Here is a 21,479-nt window from a genome sequence, read left to right as displayed (position 1 = left end):
TCAGACAGGTGTCTAACACGCATTCTTCTCCGCATAGCAGACACCTTAGTACAGGTAAAACACACCTTTGCCACATTGGTCGAAATGATAGAAACCAAGTCATGTTTAGGTCTCTAAGCCGGGAGAGTCCCAGGATTTTTGATATCCGGTCCCGGTATCCAATGGCTAGGATCGTATCTTCCATTGTCGCGAGAGTTTGATCTGTGACATGGGTTGCCATAACGAAAAATAAGGACTAGGAATAGGATTCCTGCAATTAGTCCCAGGATCAGGGGAAGTCCGCCAAAAATCGAATGGACGAAATCTGGAAAAATACCCAGTATGGCTTTGAATGGTGTTAATGCCATCGAAAATACTGTCTTAAATACCTTTGAGACCCCAGTGGTATCAGAAATATTTAAGATTTCGCTCAGGATTTCCGCGAAATGTACGGGGGAATTAGTTGATAATAATGTATGTATCTCTGCAGTCGTCCTTGCGACTTGTAGATCATACGTTTCTTTTGATGACGTGAGCCTTGTAGGCGTCTGAAGAAGCACTGTTTTCATTCTGCTTAAAGTGTCTATTCGAATAGAAGTAATTTTCAAACCGGGCCATGCCCTTGCCTCCCTGTCTGGAAAGGAGCTGGGGAACAAAGAACGTCCACAGCACTTGACCTTCGCCGTCGTAGTGACGAGATAAGGAGTCCCGGGCATAAGACTACAACATCTGCGGTCTACAATAAGAATGTAACTCCCATTATAGAGTCTTTGAAAGAATGGTTCTATTTCAGTTGCAGGTGCGCCTTGCTGGTGACATGAAAGGTTGTATGAATTCCCTTCACAGGCTCCGTGCAAACTAATACCGTTACACAGAAGCGTGCCGCTTAGTGACATAGCACAATTGTTGCCACTAAGAAACACTTTCTGTCCTTTATTACTGACACATGCATGTGAATAGGGCAGGTTCCAAGTTGTTTTAAGGTACCCCTTTCCCAATTTCTCGTACATGCCAGCCTGTATATATTTTTGGCAGTATTGAAACCTGAAGGTTGAGATTGGAATATTTATGATTCCGTGGATTATCCATTCACTGACAGGTCGTTCTGACATTGTCAACGGTAATCTTTCTAGTTTTTCAATGCTCAAGATTGTATAATCAGCACCCTTTTGCGCCATACCGATTTGTCTATCAGTAAGGTTAAAGATTTGGAATAGTGACGTTGTGTTGATTAAACGCCAAGGCACATAGCCTGAACGCAGATTTTGTAACGTCCAGCCAAGCTGTACAATAGAACGCAATTGTGACTGTCCATGTTGTAATAACAGTAAGTCTTGCGATAATATATCGATTGCTGAAGACACAATGCTGTCCAATGAAAAAATTCTGGAGGACAGAGTCATTAACCCATTGTCCACTACAGAAAGTGATTTTTCCAAATTAATACGGTCAATTTCCCGTATTCTTTCTGCTGTCTCAATTTGAGTAACCTTCCAGGCCTCATTGTATGCTGCATATACAGAGGCTGCTATGAAACGCTTTTGACGCTGTTTGCGTGGTCCCAGTATGAAATCACGCAAGTCAGCACCATCAGTAAGTAAAGTTAGGTGTTGCTTAATTTCAGGCAGTGTGGAAGTTTGTAGCCAATGAAGGCATAATTTGCCCACACTGTAGGTTGTTATTATCCCTGGGTGATGTCTTTGGGGATATCTAGGGTCTGGCCTGTTCATTTTGAAACCCTGTGTTTTATTCAGGAATCTATCTTGACAGTGATTTGTATCTGTAGGCCAGATTAACCATTGTTTCCAATCAGGATGTGTTCTGTTTTGGTTAAGTATATGGTTTATGTCTATTTCTTCATCTGTATCAGAGTTATTGCTAAACATTGTTGGCTTTGGAATAGACAGGTTATTTAAATCTTTGATTTTGGCTAAGCCAAGACAGGTGGTTTGTTGAACAGTGTCATTTAAAAATATCATTTGTTCTGGGATCATGCAGGCTCTAAACAAAGCTTCTAAACCCTGTACTTGCCATTCTTTTGTACCCCAAACACTTTTCAAATCAACATTTTTGTCCCAATAATCAAATCCAAAAGTATTCATTTTTTCAAAGAATGAATCTGAATATATCAATTTTGTGTTGGTTATCATGGTTTTCATCCCTGTCTTGTTTGACAATTTGTAATAAAATGTTTCAGCATTAGTTATGTTAAAACCTGAAAAATATGAATATTTGTCATAAACGGTTCTAGAGCTCCCTTTTGGAGGTGTAGCACAATGTTCCCATTGATTATAATTTAAAACATTTCTAGGTTGTGCAGATTTATGCAAGAAATGGTTACCATAATGGTTATAGCAGTACATACTATCATAATTTGTAGAACCTTGCAAATAATCATGTTTTGTAAATTTAGCAGACATTACTAAGTCAGACATCATATTGTTAATACTTTCAAAGTCCCAATCATCAGCAAATGAGTTTGGTTTTGCAAAGTCACTCAAGGAGATCTTGATTTGGTGTGGATATTTCAGGATCTCGACCGGACCATAAATTTCATAGTCAGTGTTGTCCCAGGCTACCCCACCAGGTATCGGATTTGCTGTGAAGTTGGCTGAAGAAAGTTCTGAAGAAAGTTCTCTTTTCTCGACGTGGGAAGATGTGTGTGGTTTGAGGACCAAGTTGATGTTCTGACTTGCTGTGTCCATTTTAGCATATTTTCCCTCAATGAAGCGTCCCAAAGTAAATACCATGATGAGCCAAAGTATGAGGATAAATGCACCAAAACCCACCCAAAATTCAATCCATGGAGTAACCAGATATGTTTCTTTCAGTTGTTTCAAAAGTTCCTTAGCTTTGTCTTTAAGGGATTTTGATGATGGCTGTGTCTTTGATTCACTGAAGCCGTCAGATGAATCATCGAAGTTGATGAAGTAACCGGATGCAGTTCTGTCAATTGTTCCAATTGGTTCAGGATTTTTGTTTTTTGCATTTTCACTTGGTACTTCAGTATAGATTGGTGTGTCTCTGCTAAATGTTTTTATTTGGGTTTTCAGAGGTCTGAGTTCTATTGCATTGTTGCATAGTCCTTGCTGTTCTTCTGTAGGCGTTTCGAATGTGATGAGCCTCTTTGATAGGACCTCTGTACTGGTAGCAAACCTTGGTGTTCTGCTACTTATTGGGAGTCCACTTGGCCTACCGTTTGTTATCGGCCACATGTTGTGGTTTTACCAGGTCGATGGATACAACTCGGTTCTCCTTTTTTCCAGCAAGTGGCGGTAGTACAACTGATCTTGTCCCGTTGACAGACAAGACAGGAACTGCTTTTCTGTAAGAAGGCCCAAATTCCTTCTTTACCGCGATCTTCTCCCTGACTAGATCCCCGACTTTTGGAATCCAGACAGGTCTTGCTGGGACAGGTGGTGATTCTTCAGTGGTTGTTGGCTGTTGTTTCAACTGTATGTTGCTCAGGTCTTTTCTTGTTTTGTTTAAGTCCTGCAAAATAGCCAAATGGTCTTTGACATCATAGGTTTTTTCTATTACCACTGAAGTCTGACTATCAAGGTCAGAGATCAACATCCTAGTTCCGAATAATAATTCGTACGGACTGAATCCCTTCAGAGAATTTCTTGGCAAGTTATTTAGACTACGTTGGACACTTATTAGATGTTTGACCCACCCAGCTCCCGAACCTAATATCCTTTCTATTATAGATTGCTTTCTGCCTTGTTTTTTTCTTTACACCATCCCATACCCTCTGGAAGGAAGTGAGAAGATTCCCGCTGGGCTGTGCTCATTTGGCCATGTTTCCCCCCAGGCTGGATTGCCTGAGTGAAAGAAATGGTCGAACGTAGCATGCTCTTAGCGTATATGCCATTTAGACTCGCAAATCTTGTATAACAGTCCGGACGTCAGCCGAGTGCTGAGGATCTACATTATAAGTGGAAACTAGCCTGTATATGTTAATCGCAAGCCATTCTTTTTAGTGGTGATGTTATCTGCAGTCAGATTCCACCGTATTTTATTTTTTCTCTCCCCACTGCGATTTCTGTTGCAGTTTGGGCAGTTTTTTACAAACATGGTATGATGTAGGCTCATGCCAGGCCACCAATACCGTGATTGTAAATCTTCCAGAGAATCTTTTAGTTTGAGGTGTCCAAGACCCTCGCCCATATGTGCGTCTGCGATTAACAAGTGTCTCCTGTCCATGTTTGGAATCACTCTATCCCCCACTCCAGGGATTCGAGCAAAAGGGACGGAGTTTGCATCGATTATGTATGTGTAATTGAGTGGATAGTTGATCGGTAACGCTGAGCAGTCGCCTTTTGATGACGTTTTCACCGCCAGCCATGTTTCACCGTCAATGTATTTTAATGTACGCTTTTTTCGATCTACGGGAGCCGGTTTACTGGCTGCCGCTGCGGCTGTTTCAGCCAATGAATTCCCTACAACGTGAACGCCATCACGCTGATGACTCAGTGAGTGAGTCACGTGAGTCTTTGGTAGTTCTTTTTTCAAAAGAGCTACTTGTTCCCAGAGCAGTCTCTGCTTTATTGGTGCATCTGTGTCATCTTTGTAACCGTTCTGAATCCATGTCTGCAAATCGCTGTTATATGATTTGACGCAGTAATATGAATCTGACACTATAAGTGTCGGGAATTCGCGATCCGCATTATCTAGCGCCATTTTCAATGCGATTATTTCAGTTTGTTTTTCTGAATTAGTTTCTACTGAGTGTGATTTTGTTAAAAGAGGTTTTAATTTACCTCCCCGCCACACTTCTTTTGTAATCTCACATGTGGGGTTGTATGCTTGTTCTCCCCAAACGGACGGTTGAGCATGTCCGTCTGTGTAGATTACACAGGCGTAATGTCGTAGAGGCAGAATGTCGATTGGCAGAGGATACGTCTTTTCATATTTTAGATTTTTTAATTCTTCTAGTTCTGGATCAAAGTAGTAGTCTACTTTGTCCGTTGTGATTGAATTCACCCATTGTATCCATTCCGGATTCAATGTTGTTGTTGGTAAATTACACGGTGTTGTTAGTGCCTCAAAGGCTGATTCTGCTGTTCTGACTGTGATATGTCTACCGTCAGCTATGTCTTTTTCTCTAGCTATTGCGGTTTGAACTGCACGAATGATTTTTTCTGTATTACTGAATTTCTGTTCAGCTTCTGTGTACATGTGTGATTTGAATGCAATTGGTACCTTATCTCCCTCATTAGAGGTTAGGTATGTGAATCCGCATCTCCCTGGGATGACTCGGATCACAAGGTTGCGTGTATTATCACGTGTTTCTAATTTTGTTTTAATTAGCATGTCTGTTTGTAAGGATCTCAAAATTTCTGTGTGTGCTTGAGTCCAACTGGATCTTTTAAAGTCTGGTTTAATTAGATCATAAAGGGGTTTGACCCTTTCTGCGTAATTTGCAATGTATGTTCTTCCGAAATTTAGGAAGCCTAGAATTGACTGTAGGTTTTTTAGTGTTTTAGGAGCTTGGATTACGGCACATTTCTCTAGGAAATTGTCTGCCAGGCTTTTGCCTTCACTTGATAGTTCATATCCTAAGAATAGGACCGTCAGATGGGCAATTCTGGACTTTTTGAAGTTGAATTTGTAACCCTCTGCAGCGAACCCAAGTATTATGGTGTTCACCCTTTTCAAGTGAGTCTCCAAGTCATCATCTGTTAAGTAAATGTCATCAACATAAGTTAATGCTTCATCATCATATAGTTGTAGTAATTCTGTTACTCTCGCTGAGAATACCCCCGGGCTGTTCTTGTACCCCTGTGCTAACCGACAGAATTGTTTTTGAGTGCCATTTACTGAGAATGCAGTTAAATATCTGCTCTCTGGTGCTATGTTTTGACAAAAGAATCCATTGGAGATGTCCAAGGTTGTTTTGTATTTTTTGCGCACTATGTTATTCATTAGTGCAGCACTGTGTGAGTTTTGCACTGCAAAAGTTTTGCAACATGTGTTAAGGTGTCGGTAATCCAAAACTAGACGGTATGAATTGTCTGGTTTGGCGACCGGAAACAAAGGATTGTTCATTTGTGAGGTGCAAGTTTCAATCACCCCCTGGTATTCTAGCTGATCTAGTATTTCATTTACTTGTTTCTTAGCTTCTTGCTTAATTGGGTACTGTCTTTGTGCAGTAGGTTGTGATTTTAACTGGATTTTGTGAGGAGGAGAATCCTCATCCCATCCTACATGATTTTTATATAAAGCAGGTGCTAAGGCCACTGCCCACTTTCTAGCAAGTGTATATTTTTTATGAATCGGGATTTGATTCGAGAAGGCAGGCATAATTATTTCTTCGCCATGAGGGCACTCCCTGACAAACTCTGGTGGCCAGTCTTTTTCAGCTAGAAGGATGTCATAGCCCTTGGATAGGTTATCCCAAAATAGTCCCCTTATTTTCCTAGTCTTATCTCCCTCTATACGTAATGTTATCTCGTATATCTTGTGGGGCTTGCTAACTCTGGTATCTGCAGTTTCCACTTGAAGATATTCATTCGTGTCCACTGTCTCCAGATGATTCATAAGGACTTTGCGAGCTATGCTCACCTCTGCTGCGCTGTCTAGCATTGTCTGAGCCCACTCTCCGTTTTTCAGTTGTGTCCTCAGTATTCTCGGCATTGTTAACTACCTTGATACTGGCTACCTTCTTTTTTGGAAATTGTAATTTCTTTTTCAGTTGAGCAGGTTCCTTGTCTTTGGACTTGGCGTGCTCTTCTGATCGTCCTCTTCTTTCCGATTTCTGCGAGGAATTCTGAAAAGATTGAGAGGGACGTGTATCAATGTCTTGATATCTATCAGGTTTTTTAATATTATCCCTATTTCTAAGGTTATATCTATTCCCAGAGGGGTCACTCTGCGGTGACCTCTGTCTTAGGTTTGGAGATTTCTCTCTTCGCCTCGGAGACCTTCCTCTGGACTGGAATTTCTTTTCTTTGGGATTGGATTGTTTGTTTCCATCCCAGTTCTTTTTTGGTGAATTATTATTATTAAAAAATATTTTTTCTGGACTTGTAGTCAGTTGCGGTTTTACTGGTATTCCACCTAGACTATCTCTGCCTAGTTCTTCATAGGATTTTTCTATGATTCTGGCAATTTCAGCTGGTTGGTCTGCTATATCTGTCTCTTTTAACCTCTGGCGGATCGCCACGTTTGCTGCTTCACCTTTTATGTTGGCTAGTAATATAGCCGAGACCTGCTTGAAGTCTTTTAGTAATTTCATACCAAGAGTTAAAGCAGGTTCTGGACCGTATTCATCTTGAATTTGTTTTAGCACATCTGGTATCACCGAAATGGATGGGACACCGTGCGTTTTTGTATAGATGGAAGCAAAGACTGTACCCCAAGTGTCACAGTCCTCAATGTGTGGTGCGATTCCCATTGGGAGACATATAGTCAGAATCCTGTGTTTTTCTAATGGGGTGGTGTCAGGAAACACCGCCTCTATTTGGGTGATTTTCTGTGCCAACCAGAATGGTATTTGTTCCCGTTTTGCTGGGACTTTACCTAGGCAGGATTGGATGTTCTGTGGTGTAATTTTATTTGTGTTTCCCTGGTGAGGGGTCAGCTGTGGAAGTTTAATCGCTGGCTGAATTGTAGAAGTCCGCATTACATACTGAACTAATTGTCTATGAATTTTTAGTAGTTGTTTTAGCTGTATTAACAGCTCTGCTGCAGGCATTCTATCGATGTCTGGATGTGGTGTGTATCCGGCTAGGACCGGCCACGTTGCTCCTGGTCTACCTAAAGGACCGAGCCTTGTAATGTGATTGTTATGTATTAGGGCGCCATCAAATAAGAGCAAATGCTCTTGGAATTTGAGTGGTACTTCCACCTCCTCGAAAGGAGTGTACTCATTAGGAGGTTCCTCTACTTTGTAATAGTGGAAGTACTTTGTTACAGCATTTGCTGCTGGAAAATGTATCCATGTATAGTATACCTCTGTCTGCCGATATTCGTGTGCCTCAATTACGAATATGACTGTGCCACCTCTAGGTGTCAGTCCATTTTCTATAAGTTTTAAGGTTATAGATCTCCTTTTAATGACCGGAATGAGTGTTATATTCGGGTCTGCTGCTTGCATGGTAGCATCAGCATCTGCGAGTTCAGTTGCTAATCTAACTGCTTCTCTTTCTTCATCACTGTCTCCCATTTTACGGACAGGATGGTATTATGTTAATTTGCAGATCAGGTTTCTTTATGGAAACAGAGATTAGATGCACAATATTTTGGAACACTGTTTATCCTTCAACGTTGACTAGACCAAGAACCATACATAGGAGTTCCCTCCTGCGAGGTTTTGGAGGATATAACCTTTCACCCACTCCAGACGTCTTTGGAGTATTTGGGAAAAGGGGTCTGAGTGAGAAAGCACGACTGAGTTACTCTAAATGTCTTACGTTAGTTTTATCGCCCTTTCCAAACGCGTTGGGCGCCATGTAGTGTAGCTCCTATTTTCCCAATAGGCTCTGCGCATTGGAATAGTACCTACAGCAGTAAAGGCCTAGACCAGACGTTAACTAGGTCTACTACTGTCGATACTAGACTTAATTTTTGGGTTTGCCAGCTAAGCTCAGAGTTCGCTAGAAACTTTCTCGAATGTTCAAGGAAGGGATTAACTCCCCTGATTAGACAAGAAGGGATTTAGTTTCTGACAACCATAGAACATGACAACTTTGCTCTCCCCTAATCAAGAGTCAATCTCAAGAGTCGTGTGAGCACAAGGCAATTATTTTACTCAGTCAGTACGTGCATTCTTAGTCTCATCAGAATGTAGAGAAAAGGAAGAGACGGGCGTGTTCAATAAAAGGTGTTATTTATTGATCAGTCTCTTTTCTCATACATGAGAAATGGATCGATATTATTGCGATACTTATAGTTAAGTAAAGTGCATACATTAAAAGCAATAGTATAAAATAATACTGTAAAAACATTGATATGGTTTCTGAGCCATATGATGTTTAAAATGATTAAAATATATTTACATACATATATACATTTGACTAAACGTACTCAACTGGTGTTTCTAAATACGCCTACCCCGTGTACCTGACCTAAGTCTAATGCGTGGGCGGGAATAGAAAGTTACAGTTTAAGTTAAGTTTGTTTTTGCCAAGTGAATAACTAAAGAATTCTCTAGGAGGGGTTATTCAGTTCTGTACCTGGAAGTTAGGATGAATGAGGAATGGTATCTCTTTCTCTGCTCTCGATATTCCAGGCTGCCTGCGAGGGCTACCCGGAAGCGCCGGTGCTGGGTCTCTCGGCTTGAGATAGCAGCGCGTCTCTCAGCGCGTCAGGAAGGCGGGGCTGCTGTCAGCGGGGTCTGCTTCTGCTCTCGGCTTCGGCAAGTGTGGCTGCTCCGTCTTGTCACCACGCGTGTGTTTGCATAGGGCAAGGTCGGCAATATTTATACCTTAAAGGTGCCGAGATTGACGTAAGGATGGACATAGGTACGTCAATAAAGATGTCATACGACTTGCTCGTTAGCACATTCTTTTGCAAAAGTTCTCTGTGAAATCAAAACAATGGCCGCACGGATTATCCAGGTTGTCATAGGTTTGATTTGTTATGAGAACGTCGTATGCCTTATCAGGGGCTGGAGGAATGTCGCTTGTCTAATTAGATCTCAAGCGTTATGACCTAATCAGATAACACGTTCCTGTGCCGTAGTGTGACTGCGTCAGATAACGGTATCTGCATCATGGGGGCTGTTCTTGCCTCATGGGCTGACTGTTAGTTAACTAGCTAGTTAGTTTAACCAGAATAGGGTCAGGAATAGGGGGATCGATTCAGAACCTATAGAAATACACGACAATATATCCTTTAATTGATGTTTCTTTGTATCTGGTGCCCCCTGGTGGGTTGAGGGAGTGATATGAACCACAGACAATTCTACTATAGCAGGGGGAACATGTCCTCGTTCTTCTGCATTGTCAAGGGGGGGCCTAAGTGTATATTGAGGGTTGGCTTTCTTGGATCCCCCTCACTACTTAGTAGACTTTGCACTAGGTGCCCAATCATTGTTGACGATGTCTGGCCATGACTTATTGAAGGCATGGCCTGGGAATTGGTTTTTTTCGGTGATTGTTCTTGAGGTTTTTTCTTTTTTATTGATCTGTTGTTTCTTTGCCCAGCCTCCTTGCGGTTCCATCTCTGCCTTGTCATGCAGTTCACAGATAATATCTCCTACACATACATACTACATGACCACACATGAATATAACATACTACCATGGAATGTGAGGGGCCAGGGCACTTATAACAAGAGACACAAGATCCACTCTTATTTGAAACGATGTCACAGATGTGGAGGTATTTGATGTCTGTCGCATATTATACCTGTATAAGCGTGAATACTCCCATTACGTTGCATTACATTCCCTCCACATGAGAATAGACCCATTCTACGGTACCAGGACACTAGTGAATAAAGGCAAGTGGGCAAAATATCTGGGACGGACATTGTCGGATCACTGTTCCCTGCTGGTGTACTTTAATTGAGGGAGACCTCGCTCATGTATACCTACCTGGCACCTACAGCTCCGGGCACTAGCAGATACAGCATTCCGGATGATCATAAGGGACACATCAATAGGTATTTTATGGGGGGTGAGGACTCCGCTACGGATGAGAAGGTTGAATAGGATTCATTCAAGGTCGTGTTGCAGGGTGTGTGCATGACCACACAATATGGCATGCAATGCACCCTGCAGACAGAAATGCTAGACCTAGAGGATAGGCTGAGAGTGGCAGGGGTGGATGTGTATCAAATCCAACCTCATCCTTAGTACTGGCAGGCATTAAGGCAGATTATAAGGACTTGTCCAGACGGCTAGCCACTTTTGACTTCAAAGAATACGCCAAGCGACATCATGAACTAGAAGACAAGGCAAGTAGTTTATTGGCCTGGTTGCTGAAATCAGAATGCCAATGAAGAGCTATTTGGTCTCATGCAGGCCCCATAGTGAACTCTCAGTTAGACATCAATAAATAATTTGAATTTATTACAGCAAGTTGGATTGGGCTCCAGTGGATGCATCACTCGGGGTGAATATCACTTATCTGCAGCCTCTTGAGACTCCACTTCTCAATCCACTATTGATGTAAGAGTTGGACATAACCCTGACTCTTGAAGAGCTATCCTTAGCCATTAAGCACATAACCACGGGCAAAACATCTGGTACTGATGGGCTACCTATTGAATTTCATGCCTCATATCATGCCCTTTTAGTGCCACTGTTGTTGACTCTATATGAGCAAGCCAGGGAATATGGAAACCTGTCAGTAAGTATGGAATGGCTCTGATTACAGTACTTCTGAAACCTAAAAGAGAGCAGCTAGAAGTGGCATCCTATCACCTATCTCTCCTAAATCTTGATTATAAGGTGTTGGGGAAGTTTCTAGTGGGCAGGCTGAACTCGATGGTGCACACTGTAATCCATCCAGATGAGAACTGATTTATTCCAGGTAGAAATTCATTCTTCAATATCCGCCGGTGATTTAGTGTCATGAATTGGGCCCGTAGGACAAATATTCAGTCCTGGGTGGCCTCCTTGGATATATAGAAGGCATTTAACACCTGGGGATGGACCTATCTACAAGGTGTCCTGCGGAAACTAGGATAAGGCCCGGAATTCTGCACATGGATTTGGGTCTTTTTCAATGACCCCATGGTCAGGGTACGCACAGGTGATATTCTCTCAGACAGCTTCTCTATGGAACACGGAACTAGACAGAACTATCCCCTGACTCCCTTATTGTTTGCCCTGGCCATGGACCACCTGCCCTGTCTGCTACGGAAAAAGGCAATTGCATGGGGATACCGGACTGCAGTTTACTCCCAGATAGTTTTTATGTATGCCAGAGATACCCTGATCTATCTAAAGGCAGATCCATTATTCTTTCCAGTGGTCATGTCGGCTTTGGACTACTTTGGACAGGTATCCAGACTCCTTGAAAATATTGGGAAATCATGCTTTTTCCCTTTGTTGCAGACAATGACCCAAATGTGCATTCACCCGTGCCATGGGCTTAAACACTTTTAAATACCTAGGGATCCATGTTTACCATCTACTACAAGATATGATAGACAGTAAAGTAAAGTGCTTACTTCCATCCACCACTCACTGCCCTTTTGGACACAGATACCCCTGTCGCCTATGGGTGAAGTGTCCATAGCGAAGATGTTAATGCTCTCCCGTCTTCTTTATATTTTTGCATTACTACCGGTGATACTGAAGAAACCTTTTTTTCAGGAATTACGATGACTACTGACCTCCCTGATCTGATCCTAAGAGACAAAGGGTAAATATTGAGTCAATAACTTCGGCATTGGTGGTGGGGGGGCCTGAGTGTCTCTGATTATGACCGCTCAACTCCAATGGCCGTTCTGTTGGCTCCATTTTGATTCCTTTCCTGAAAGGGACATGCTGGGTCTTGATCTCAGAAAAGGCTCAGTACTTGGATGATTCCTGACATATCCCTCTTAATGCATGGTGCCAAATGTCCTAGTAAAGGTGGTGATGTGGTGCTGAAGACCGTATATCCACCACAGATGTACGGGTGCCGTTTGCACCCAGTTTACCATCATGGGAGCCACTGCTTTGCAGGTGCCAGCAGGCTTTACATTAAGTGGATGCCTGGATGGCAGAGAAATACACGACGTGGGGAGATTTAGTAGTGGAGGGTAGATTGGGCACATTTGAGTATCTGATGGAGGGTGGCGACCTAGGTCCAGGACAGTTTCTATTATATTCTGCCCTCCGTGATGTGGCTTGTAGAATGTGGAACTTTGAGAAAGATTTATCGAGGGTGGTTGGTCCACTGAAGTGAATGCTGACCACTACGAGCTCTAACCTCGCGATATCTATTATATATGGAATGCTGAGTCTGGATCCTTTTGATCCCTACTTCCATACCCTCAAGGGATGGATGGAAGATAAATTGTCCATAGAATTAACAGACACTGTCTGGCAGAGATGTCGTGGATCCCTCAAATCGATTTGCTGGATTCCGCTTCATGCAAATTAATTATCTGCATCGCACATACCCCTCTCCAGACAGAATAGGCAAGAGGTACCCTGGTACAAGTGCACAGTGTCCCAGATGCTTGCATATTGAGGCAGACTACATTCATGTGGTGTGGGCATGTCCAGTGATCTAGGATTACTGGTGCTTGGTGACCTCTTGTATTTCTGATATCAGGGATTCTATCCTGCCTTGTGATCCCACCCATTGCATCCTTAATGCAGGGGTAATACCAAAAGATACAAAACACCGGGTGTGCTTTCAGGGTCTGGCTCTTGTCTTAGCAAAACATCTCATTGCCAAGTCCTGCAAGGAGATTACTGCCCACTCAATTACGGCATGGCAAACGGATGTGGTTCACTGGGCCACAGCAGAACTCTCGATAAGAGCTGATGCAAGGGCTAGGGATGGGAAATGTGACCTCATGGAACAATAGGAGGACTATCTGAAAAGGCTAAACGATCAGTTTACCGTAGCTGAGTGATGCTCAGATGTCTGAATGGGAGTCCTCGAGAGGTGAATGACACTCTAGGGAATATTACATTATGTGGACATCAGTCACAGGTAGAGAGAAAGGATGGTGCACGAGGGGAGGTGGCTTTGGACTTGGTTGTTTGGAATAGAGTGGTTTATTGCCTGACTTTATTTGTTTCCCATTAACCCCTGAGGTATATGTAAAATTATCTCCTATATGTTACTGTACAGGTTTATATTTTTTCTTATATTTGGACCCTTGATAGTGCCTCCTGTCACTGTTGTGATACATATTTCATTTGACTTTGCTTACTAATTGCTGAAATAATATCTTAATGTACCCAGGATTTTGTTATGAATAAAATCAATAAATATATATATTTTTAAATAATCTATGATTGACGCTTATAAATTCCTGCTAGGGTATCAGAATATTGTAAGCAAAATGTCATGCCCTTAATATTGTTTAGAATAATGTCATCCCAGCAGAGATGATAAAGGAAAATCTACACCTATGGGGACATCCTTTTTTAAATGTTATTTAGGGCACAATATTTCTAACAGACAATAATTTTGATAACTAGGTGCCAGATGAAAGAAGCCATTTAGTAGTCACTAAGAATACAATTTGCAAAATCACAGGGTTTGTGACCGCTAAGAGCCGAATTACGAAGTCGGTCAGAGTTCCCTCCGACCAACATCGTTTCAGGGAAGGAAATACCCGACCTTAGGTCGGTGGTTCCAACAACCCCATTAAGATGCGACTGTACATGGTGCAAAATGGAAGTTTGTACACATCCCTGCATCACGTGGCAGGCACTCATGGTGCAGGGATGTTAAGGTGCCTCCCCAGCCCCACATTTGAAGGCCTTAAGGAATTTTGGTGCAGTTCCGACTGCCCGTCCATCGGAACCGAGTCAGATTCCCGGACGGTTTAAACTCCGACCGCCATCATCCTAATGCAGCGGTCGGAGTCTAATCCTACCATGTCGGTCGGTCGGAGGCTTTCCGACCGAAATCATAATTAGGCCCTAAGTGTCTTTTCTAAATGCATTAAACCCATTTTGCCATTCTGTAAGCATTCAGCGAATTGAAGAATGTGTTTAGAAATGCATACCAAATTGCACTTTTGATGGGGCGTGTTTCGGGCATCCCTTCCAAATTGCACTTCAGATCATGCTTCATGATCCCAATTTAGATCACAAACCACTTATAGGTTACAGGCTTCTTAAAGGAAGTGGTAACCCATTTGAAAAGGGCAAAGGATCCCCGGGGGAACCCTTCCCTTTTTATGATTTTTTTTTTTAATGGAAGTGCGCTGTTGGGCAGAGGAACACTGCCTACTCTTAAACAAACTTTTTTTTGGGCTGCATCCCCCCAAAAAACCAACCTTTATTTAAAAGCGATTTCAGAGATGGTGGCTTGCTGACCCCAGTAGGCCACTATCCCTGTGATTGCATCAAATTGGAAAGAGTTGCAATTTGCAACCTGCCTCATGACTATAAATGAGCTAAGTTGCATTGTGACCCACTCTGAATGGGTAGTACATAGGTCTTCTAGCAAAATCTGATCCATTCTCAAAAAGTTGTTGCACAATTTGCAGTTTATTGTGAATTAAATGTTCGTACACCTGGCTCTATATTCTCAAATATAACCAAATCCATTATATCCTATCCTGCATTCCCGACATTGGAGAATTTGTTTACTCCCGGAGTTGTGCTGTGAAGGTCCTCGGCTTGAAGTGTATATGTTGCAAGATATGAAGTAGACAACATTTTTTAATTCACATGTAGAAAATCTTGTATCCTGGACAGTCAAATTACATAATGAAATGAAAAATGTGTGGCTACTCCTTTGTACATATGTTATGCATTTCTTACCGCCATATTGGTTAGCTGATTCTGTGACCTGTGATGCAAGTTTCAGTCCAGGTTCGAGAGGGTAGATGAATGTTTGTATGCAAAAGATTAAAGGCTGAGGAAATACTTCACTCTGTTTTGGTCCAATGATAGTAGGAACTTGATGACAATTTTTAGTGGAGTCTTTTTCTCCTTTTGAAACGCAGGAGGTCGTCTCTAGGGATTGGCATAGCACATTTAATTCTCTCAATTTGTCAACTCAGGTACTGCGACTTTAGTGGATTAGTTCTTTGGGCAAATACAACAGTTATGAAAGTCCAGCCTTGGCTGTAGAGATTGTTTGGGAAACTGGTACTTCCTAAACTGCTTGATACACAAATCATTTATAAATTGATCATTGGTAACATTACACACCTTATGCTGCTCAAAGGCCACTTCAGGGTTATAAATCAATGAAACACCGGTATATTTCACTTTGCAACATGAATTGCCCATGGGTGCAGTATGCATTGAATAACCAGAACTGCTTCAGTTCTGCCAGAAGGGAGCACATTGCAAGCCTAGGACCCGTCCAAGGCGGGTGCTGGATCCCTGCCTTGTTAATAAACACCCCGCTCACAAGCCCGCATCCTACACCACAGTGTGTATATGGCAGAGAAACACTTACCCATTGGATCCAAATTTCCATCTCCTCCTCTGACAGTCGGGAAGCCGTATGGGGCAGGCACTGGGACAGTTTTGCTTTGATGGAGGAGGAGCACAGGGGCTTCTCCTCTGACTCGATGAGAGCAGCGATGGCATCAGCAATCTGTCCTGACCCTTCCACCACCACGCAGGGGATTTTATTATTGAGCGCAACATGGACGGACTAGGAAATAAAATGAAGAAATTCAATAAGTAGTATCATTCACGTATGCAATACTGTGGGAAACCAATCCATCTTGTATAGCATAGGCCAAGACAAACAACATGATACTCCTGTGCCTAAGACAAGTAAACTGTAAGATTCACACAATGAATCAGGTAGTTTTTTTTTGTGTCTTCCTGCCAGTACTGTATTTGCCACCAACAGGCAAAACAGGCAAAAACTCTGTTGCTTCGTATAATTCCCTAATTCATTGAGTTTCATATGCCCCTTTTCCACAACAAATCTGTTCCTCTCTAGAGTGGACATGCCACACAAATGTTCATTCAAAAACTGTGCTCTTCTGTCGATTAGATAGATGTCCCAAAGAAAAAGGTGAGATTTATCAATTGTCTCCTGTTCATTTCCATATCTTTTCACACATTTTTGACCAACCCTTTGGGGGCACACATATAAAAATGCCATTATCAATATCTTGGTCGGCAAAGGAACCATAAATGATAACAAGTGGCTACCTTTAGACTTTAAAAGCGGTCTGCCTTTTGCTTCCCCTCGTGTTAACCTTCATGCATCAAAATATGTAGAACCTAAACAATGTATAATGTGTATTCTTTCACATAACTCCTGCTTTGAATTTTAATGGGATTAGCAGAAATCACATACATGAGAATACATGTAGTGTACTCATACACAAGCCAAGTACTATCTCCTTAGAAGTCATGCAATATGCCTAATAAATGTGCAGATACATAATAATAGGAACATATATACATTTAATCGACCCACACACATGAATAAACACATCTATGCATATGTATAGTTCTCTAAAAACATCAGTTAGCGCGAGGTTGTGTGCCAAAGCCTGAAAAAATACAGATCTTGGTCTATATGTAAAAAAATATTTGGCCTACAACAACCACCTCAATATTTAGCCTACAACAACCGCCTCTCCCCCTCACCACCTCCACCACCTCCTCTCCTCTGTAAGCTATGCTCTCTGCTCTTCACTGGAGAAGAGAGCAAGGGCAACACTGACAGGATCTCAGGTAGCCCTCGCCACCAGTGGCGTAGCAAGGTCAGGTGGTACCCGGTGCGGAAAATTTCTTGTCACCCCGGCTTGACAAAATGGCAAAAATATTCTGCAAAATATGTGTTTAAAACACATAGTTTTGCCATTTTGTCACCCCCCTCAGTGATGACACTTGTCACCCCGTTTGAAAAAATGGCAAAAATATGTGTTTAAAACACATATTTTTGCCGTTTTGTCACCCCCCCTCAGTGATGACATCCGGGGCGGCCCACACCCACCGCACCCCCTTCCTACACCACTGCTCGCCACACTTCCCGGAATTCTTTGATGAAGTAGCAACTGTGGTAAACAACTTTTGGTAACCAAAGTCACTACATTATACCAGCAAATAACCAGAATTAGAATCTGTTTTTCATGCAAGCGGCTCTCAGCTACAGCAATGCATAACAATGGAAAATCTAAGCCAAGCAGGGTGATATTTTTGTAAACATAATTTAGGACATGATACATTTGTCCAACAGTGTTTTTCTGATGATAGTTTGGTAAACCACCATTCTTCTTACCTACATTATTTCTGTTCAAATTGTCTGTGTTGAAACGTAAGATTTTTAGTGTGCCTAATAAATCAGATTATAATGACAATGTCCACAGTATTTCCCCAGTTTCACCAGTGATGGCCTCAACATTGTAATTTGTGGGATTGTAATGGAGAACCGAAGCAGTGTCCTAGGGGCACCCCAAATGGAGACCTCCTCTCAAACACTGTATTCACCAATATCCTGGACCCATTCAAGGCTACCTCACATTAAGATGGCATTCTTCCTTCATCCATCTTTGAAATTCTTTGAGGAGGTGACCTCACACCCGCTTCAATATCGTCAACTCCTCCCTCAGCAAGGAACTTTGCCGGATGTCCTTATAGCATGATAGCTGCTCCTGCTGAAGAAACTGACCAGGGGCTCACATGAACCTGCCAACTTCCGTCTCATCATCCAACTACCAATCATTGGAAAAATCACTGTTGAAGCTTTTACTATAATGTTGTAGGGAAAGATTAGCAAGAACAATTTGCTACAGGACAATCAGACAGGCTTCAAAGCAGGCAACAGCACAGAAAAACTACTGGCCAAGTAGTTGAAAAATCCTTCCTCAATCATAGCAGAAAAGACCCTTGCCTCCTGATCCTGCTCAACCTAGCCTTTGACACAGTCCATCATCAAGCATTGAGCAACATTCTGGAAACATGCATGGTAATTTGTGACACAGTCCTGCCATCATACAAGTAGGAGCTGGGACTGCAGAGATCCCTTGTCTCTTGAGGAGTACCATCCACCATCCACCATACCATCACTCCACTCTGCCATTCATCCATCAATTCACTTGATGTCCCATTCTCTCACCCATCATCTTCAAACTCTGCATTAAACTCCTCTGTAGGGGCGTCGTGGACCCCACGCTTTAGCAGCTGCAGCGAGTGGGGATACCTTTATGTGGCTCTTCTGTCTGCAACTCGGCAGACAAACGCTCATTGACACTGAAATAAGGGGTTAATAGAAGAGTGAGCAGGAGCAATGAAAAACCATAGCGGTAAATAAAACAAGGAAAGGAAGAAGGAATATTGGAAGAAAGGTTGACAAAAAGGAAGTATGGATGAATGACTGGGTAGATGAATGAGAGTGTGCATGAATGAGTGGGTGAAAGGATGAGTGAATGGGAGGTGGGTGGACAGGTGAAAGGATGGCAAAGTAAAGGGATAGGTGAATGGATGAGTGAATGAATGGCTAAGTGGATTGACAGGTGAAAGAATGGCAGAGTAAAGTGATGGATTGAAAGTGGATGGACAGTTGAAATCCACTGTTCAACTGCCATAGTAAAGGGATGGGTAGGAGTAAATGGACAGGTGAAAGGATGGTGAAAGGGATATACGAGTGGGTGAAAAGATGAGTAAATGGATGACAGAGTGGATGGGATGGATGATGGATGGATGGTGGGGTGAATGACTGGATGGCAGAGTGGATGGTTGGATGGCAGAGTGGATGAATGGATAGTTGGATGGCAGAGTGGATGGACTGATAGATACATGGCAGAGTGGATGGATGGATGGCAGAATGAGTTAATTTATGGATGAATGGCACAGTGGATGGATGATAGAGTGATGGGTGGATGGATGGCAGAGTGGATGGATAGATGGAAGAGTGGATAGATGGATGATTGGATTAATGAAAGGATGATGGATGGCAGAGTGGATGAATGGATGGATGGCAGAATAGATGGGTGGAAGGATGGTAGAAGTGGTGAATGGAAGGATGGCAGAATGGGTGGATGGTAGGGTGTCTAGATAGATTGATCGCAGAATGGGTGGCTTGAAAGATGGATGGGTGAATGGATGGATAGCAAATGGATGGATAGCAGGTTGGATGGATGGCAGAGTGGACACAATGGATGTCAAAGTGGATGGATGGGTGTACGGATGGATGGCAGAGTCAATGGATGGATGATGGATGGCAGGTTGGGTGGATAGATGAATGAATGGTAAAAAATTGAATAATGGATGAACAAATGAATGAATGTAAAGGTGAAATAGTGGATATCAGCAGGTAGATGGATAGGAGAAAAAATGGATGGATATGTCTATGAAAGGAAGAGACAAGGAAGCTGGTCGAGGGAGGGTTGGGCTAACTTGCTTCAACTGTTTGATGTCATCAGCACTTTAGTTCAAAGTGGGAATTATTTTCATTTTCTGGCTGCTCCCTTGTTCCTCGGATAATTACTTACCCACCACCACATCAAGATCCATTAATAGGTAAATGACATTCAACCCTACCTCAAAATCTCTGCACCCAGTAATACTCAATGACCCAAAACCTGCATCATGCACATTCAGAGCTGGGTGTTAAGCACCTAGATAAGCCCGGCAAAGAGAGGATTTTTATAGTTCGCCAAGAGCTTTAAACAACCATTGTTCCAAGTCTGGCTTTTGGCATGAAAGGTAAAATCCCTCGGATTCATCCTCCACACCAACGTCAAAAACATAATCGGACAAAAACCCAGACAGCATTTCCTCCTAAAGAAACTGACATCTTTCTTCTAGGAACTGATTCCAGAACCAGCATAAACGCCCTGGTCCCCTCCAAACTGGACGAAAGTAGCAACCTACCAAATGGCCTCCTAGACACCAATCTGGCACCCCCAGAAAGATCCTATACTTCTTGGTATTTCACCACAAGGGCTCAAAGATGTCTGACCACATAATCCTAATGCTCAGGTAACTATATTCACATACATTTCAGGTCCTAATCATCTTCAAGACCTGCTGCATCACCAACAAAGCTATCAGAAACAATACCAAGACATGCCAGCCCAAGACACTAACCACCCAAAAGAGACAGTGTCACACTGGTAGCCTGGTCCATGCTAGAGTGGTCACCCACCCAGGCAGGTGTTCTTCACCTAGGCACCTAGAATCTGGAATAGCATCGCCGTCAAAATCAAAACTGCTCCGCCACTTCGCCACTTCAGAAATAAACTGACAGCATATCCCTTCAAAGAACATCTCTCTCCCCCGCACCCCTCCCCACTCCCACCACAGCAGAAGTAATTGGTTACCAACCTCACTAATATGATCAGATTTGTTATTTTGAGCCTTAGCCAATGGTACCACACACTTTTGCCTTCCCGCCAGGTTCGGGCTAGGTAGCAAACAAAGCAAAATATATGCATGCATACAAGGCTGCACAGCGCACCGTAGTTGGTACAGCGGTCTATAAAAGCAGGCTTATAAGGACATGTCATACACATGTTTTGATAAACCCTCATCAGTAATTGGAAATCACACTCCTTAAAATTGAATTATTCTGACTTTTGCTCCAATGGAGATTCGATTTACCAGGACAGTGACCGCAGAGCATCAGCCATGGCTAACCCACCGCCATGATCAGATGAGCCCCTGCACCCCCACCTCTTTCTCTAATAACTATATTTTACTCTGCTTCTCCTCTTGCACTTTGAAGAAACCGCAGGTTACAGACAGCTCACCGTGAAGAGCCAAATAAATAAAATAAATATTTAAATGTGCTTCCCTGAACAGCACTGAGGACAGCATAAACGTGCTGGGTGGATTGCTTAAATTAGTCTCAGCCACTGGTGATTACTCATCACTTTTTTGTTTGCATTATTGCGATTTCCTGCAAAGAATGCACAAATAGTTCCTGTGGGATAAATGGCCTGT

At 42.6% G+C, this 21,479-nt stretch overlaps 1 protein-coding gene across 1 annotated transcript in view; it reads right to left on the bottom strand.

Moving 5' to 3' along the window:
• LOC144824191 (transient receptor potential cation channel subfamily M member 8-like) overlaps positions 1-21,479 on the bottom strand; it is a 242,788-nt gene that overhangs the window by 152,323 nt on the left and 68,986 nt on the right. The window contains exon 9 of the mRNA XM_078683347.1: positions 16,024-16,224. Within this exon, the coding sequence (XP_078539473.1) occupies positions 16,024-16,224 (201 nt within the window). The remainder of the gene's footprint in view (positions 1-16,023; positions 16,225-21,479) is intronic.

The sequence above is a fragment of the Lissotriton helveticus genome, chromosome 3_1 (assembly GCF_964261635.1).
Source record: "Lissotriton helveticus chromosome 3_1, aLisHel1.1, whole genome shotgun sequence".
Lineage (NCBI taxonomy): Eukaryota > Metazoa > Chordata > Amphibia > Caudata > Salamandridae > Lissotriton > Lissotriton helveticus.
This window is presented reverse-complemented; position numbering and strand designations above follow the sequence as displayed.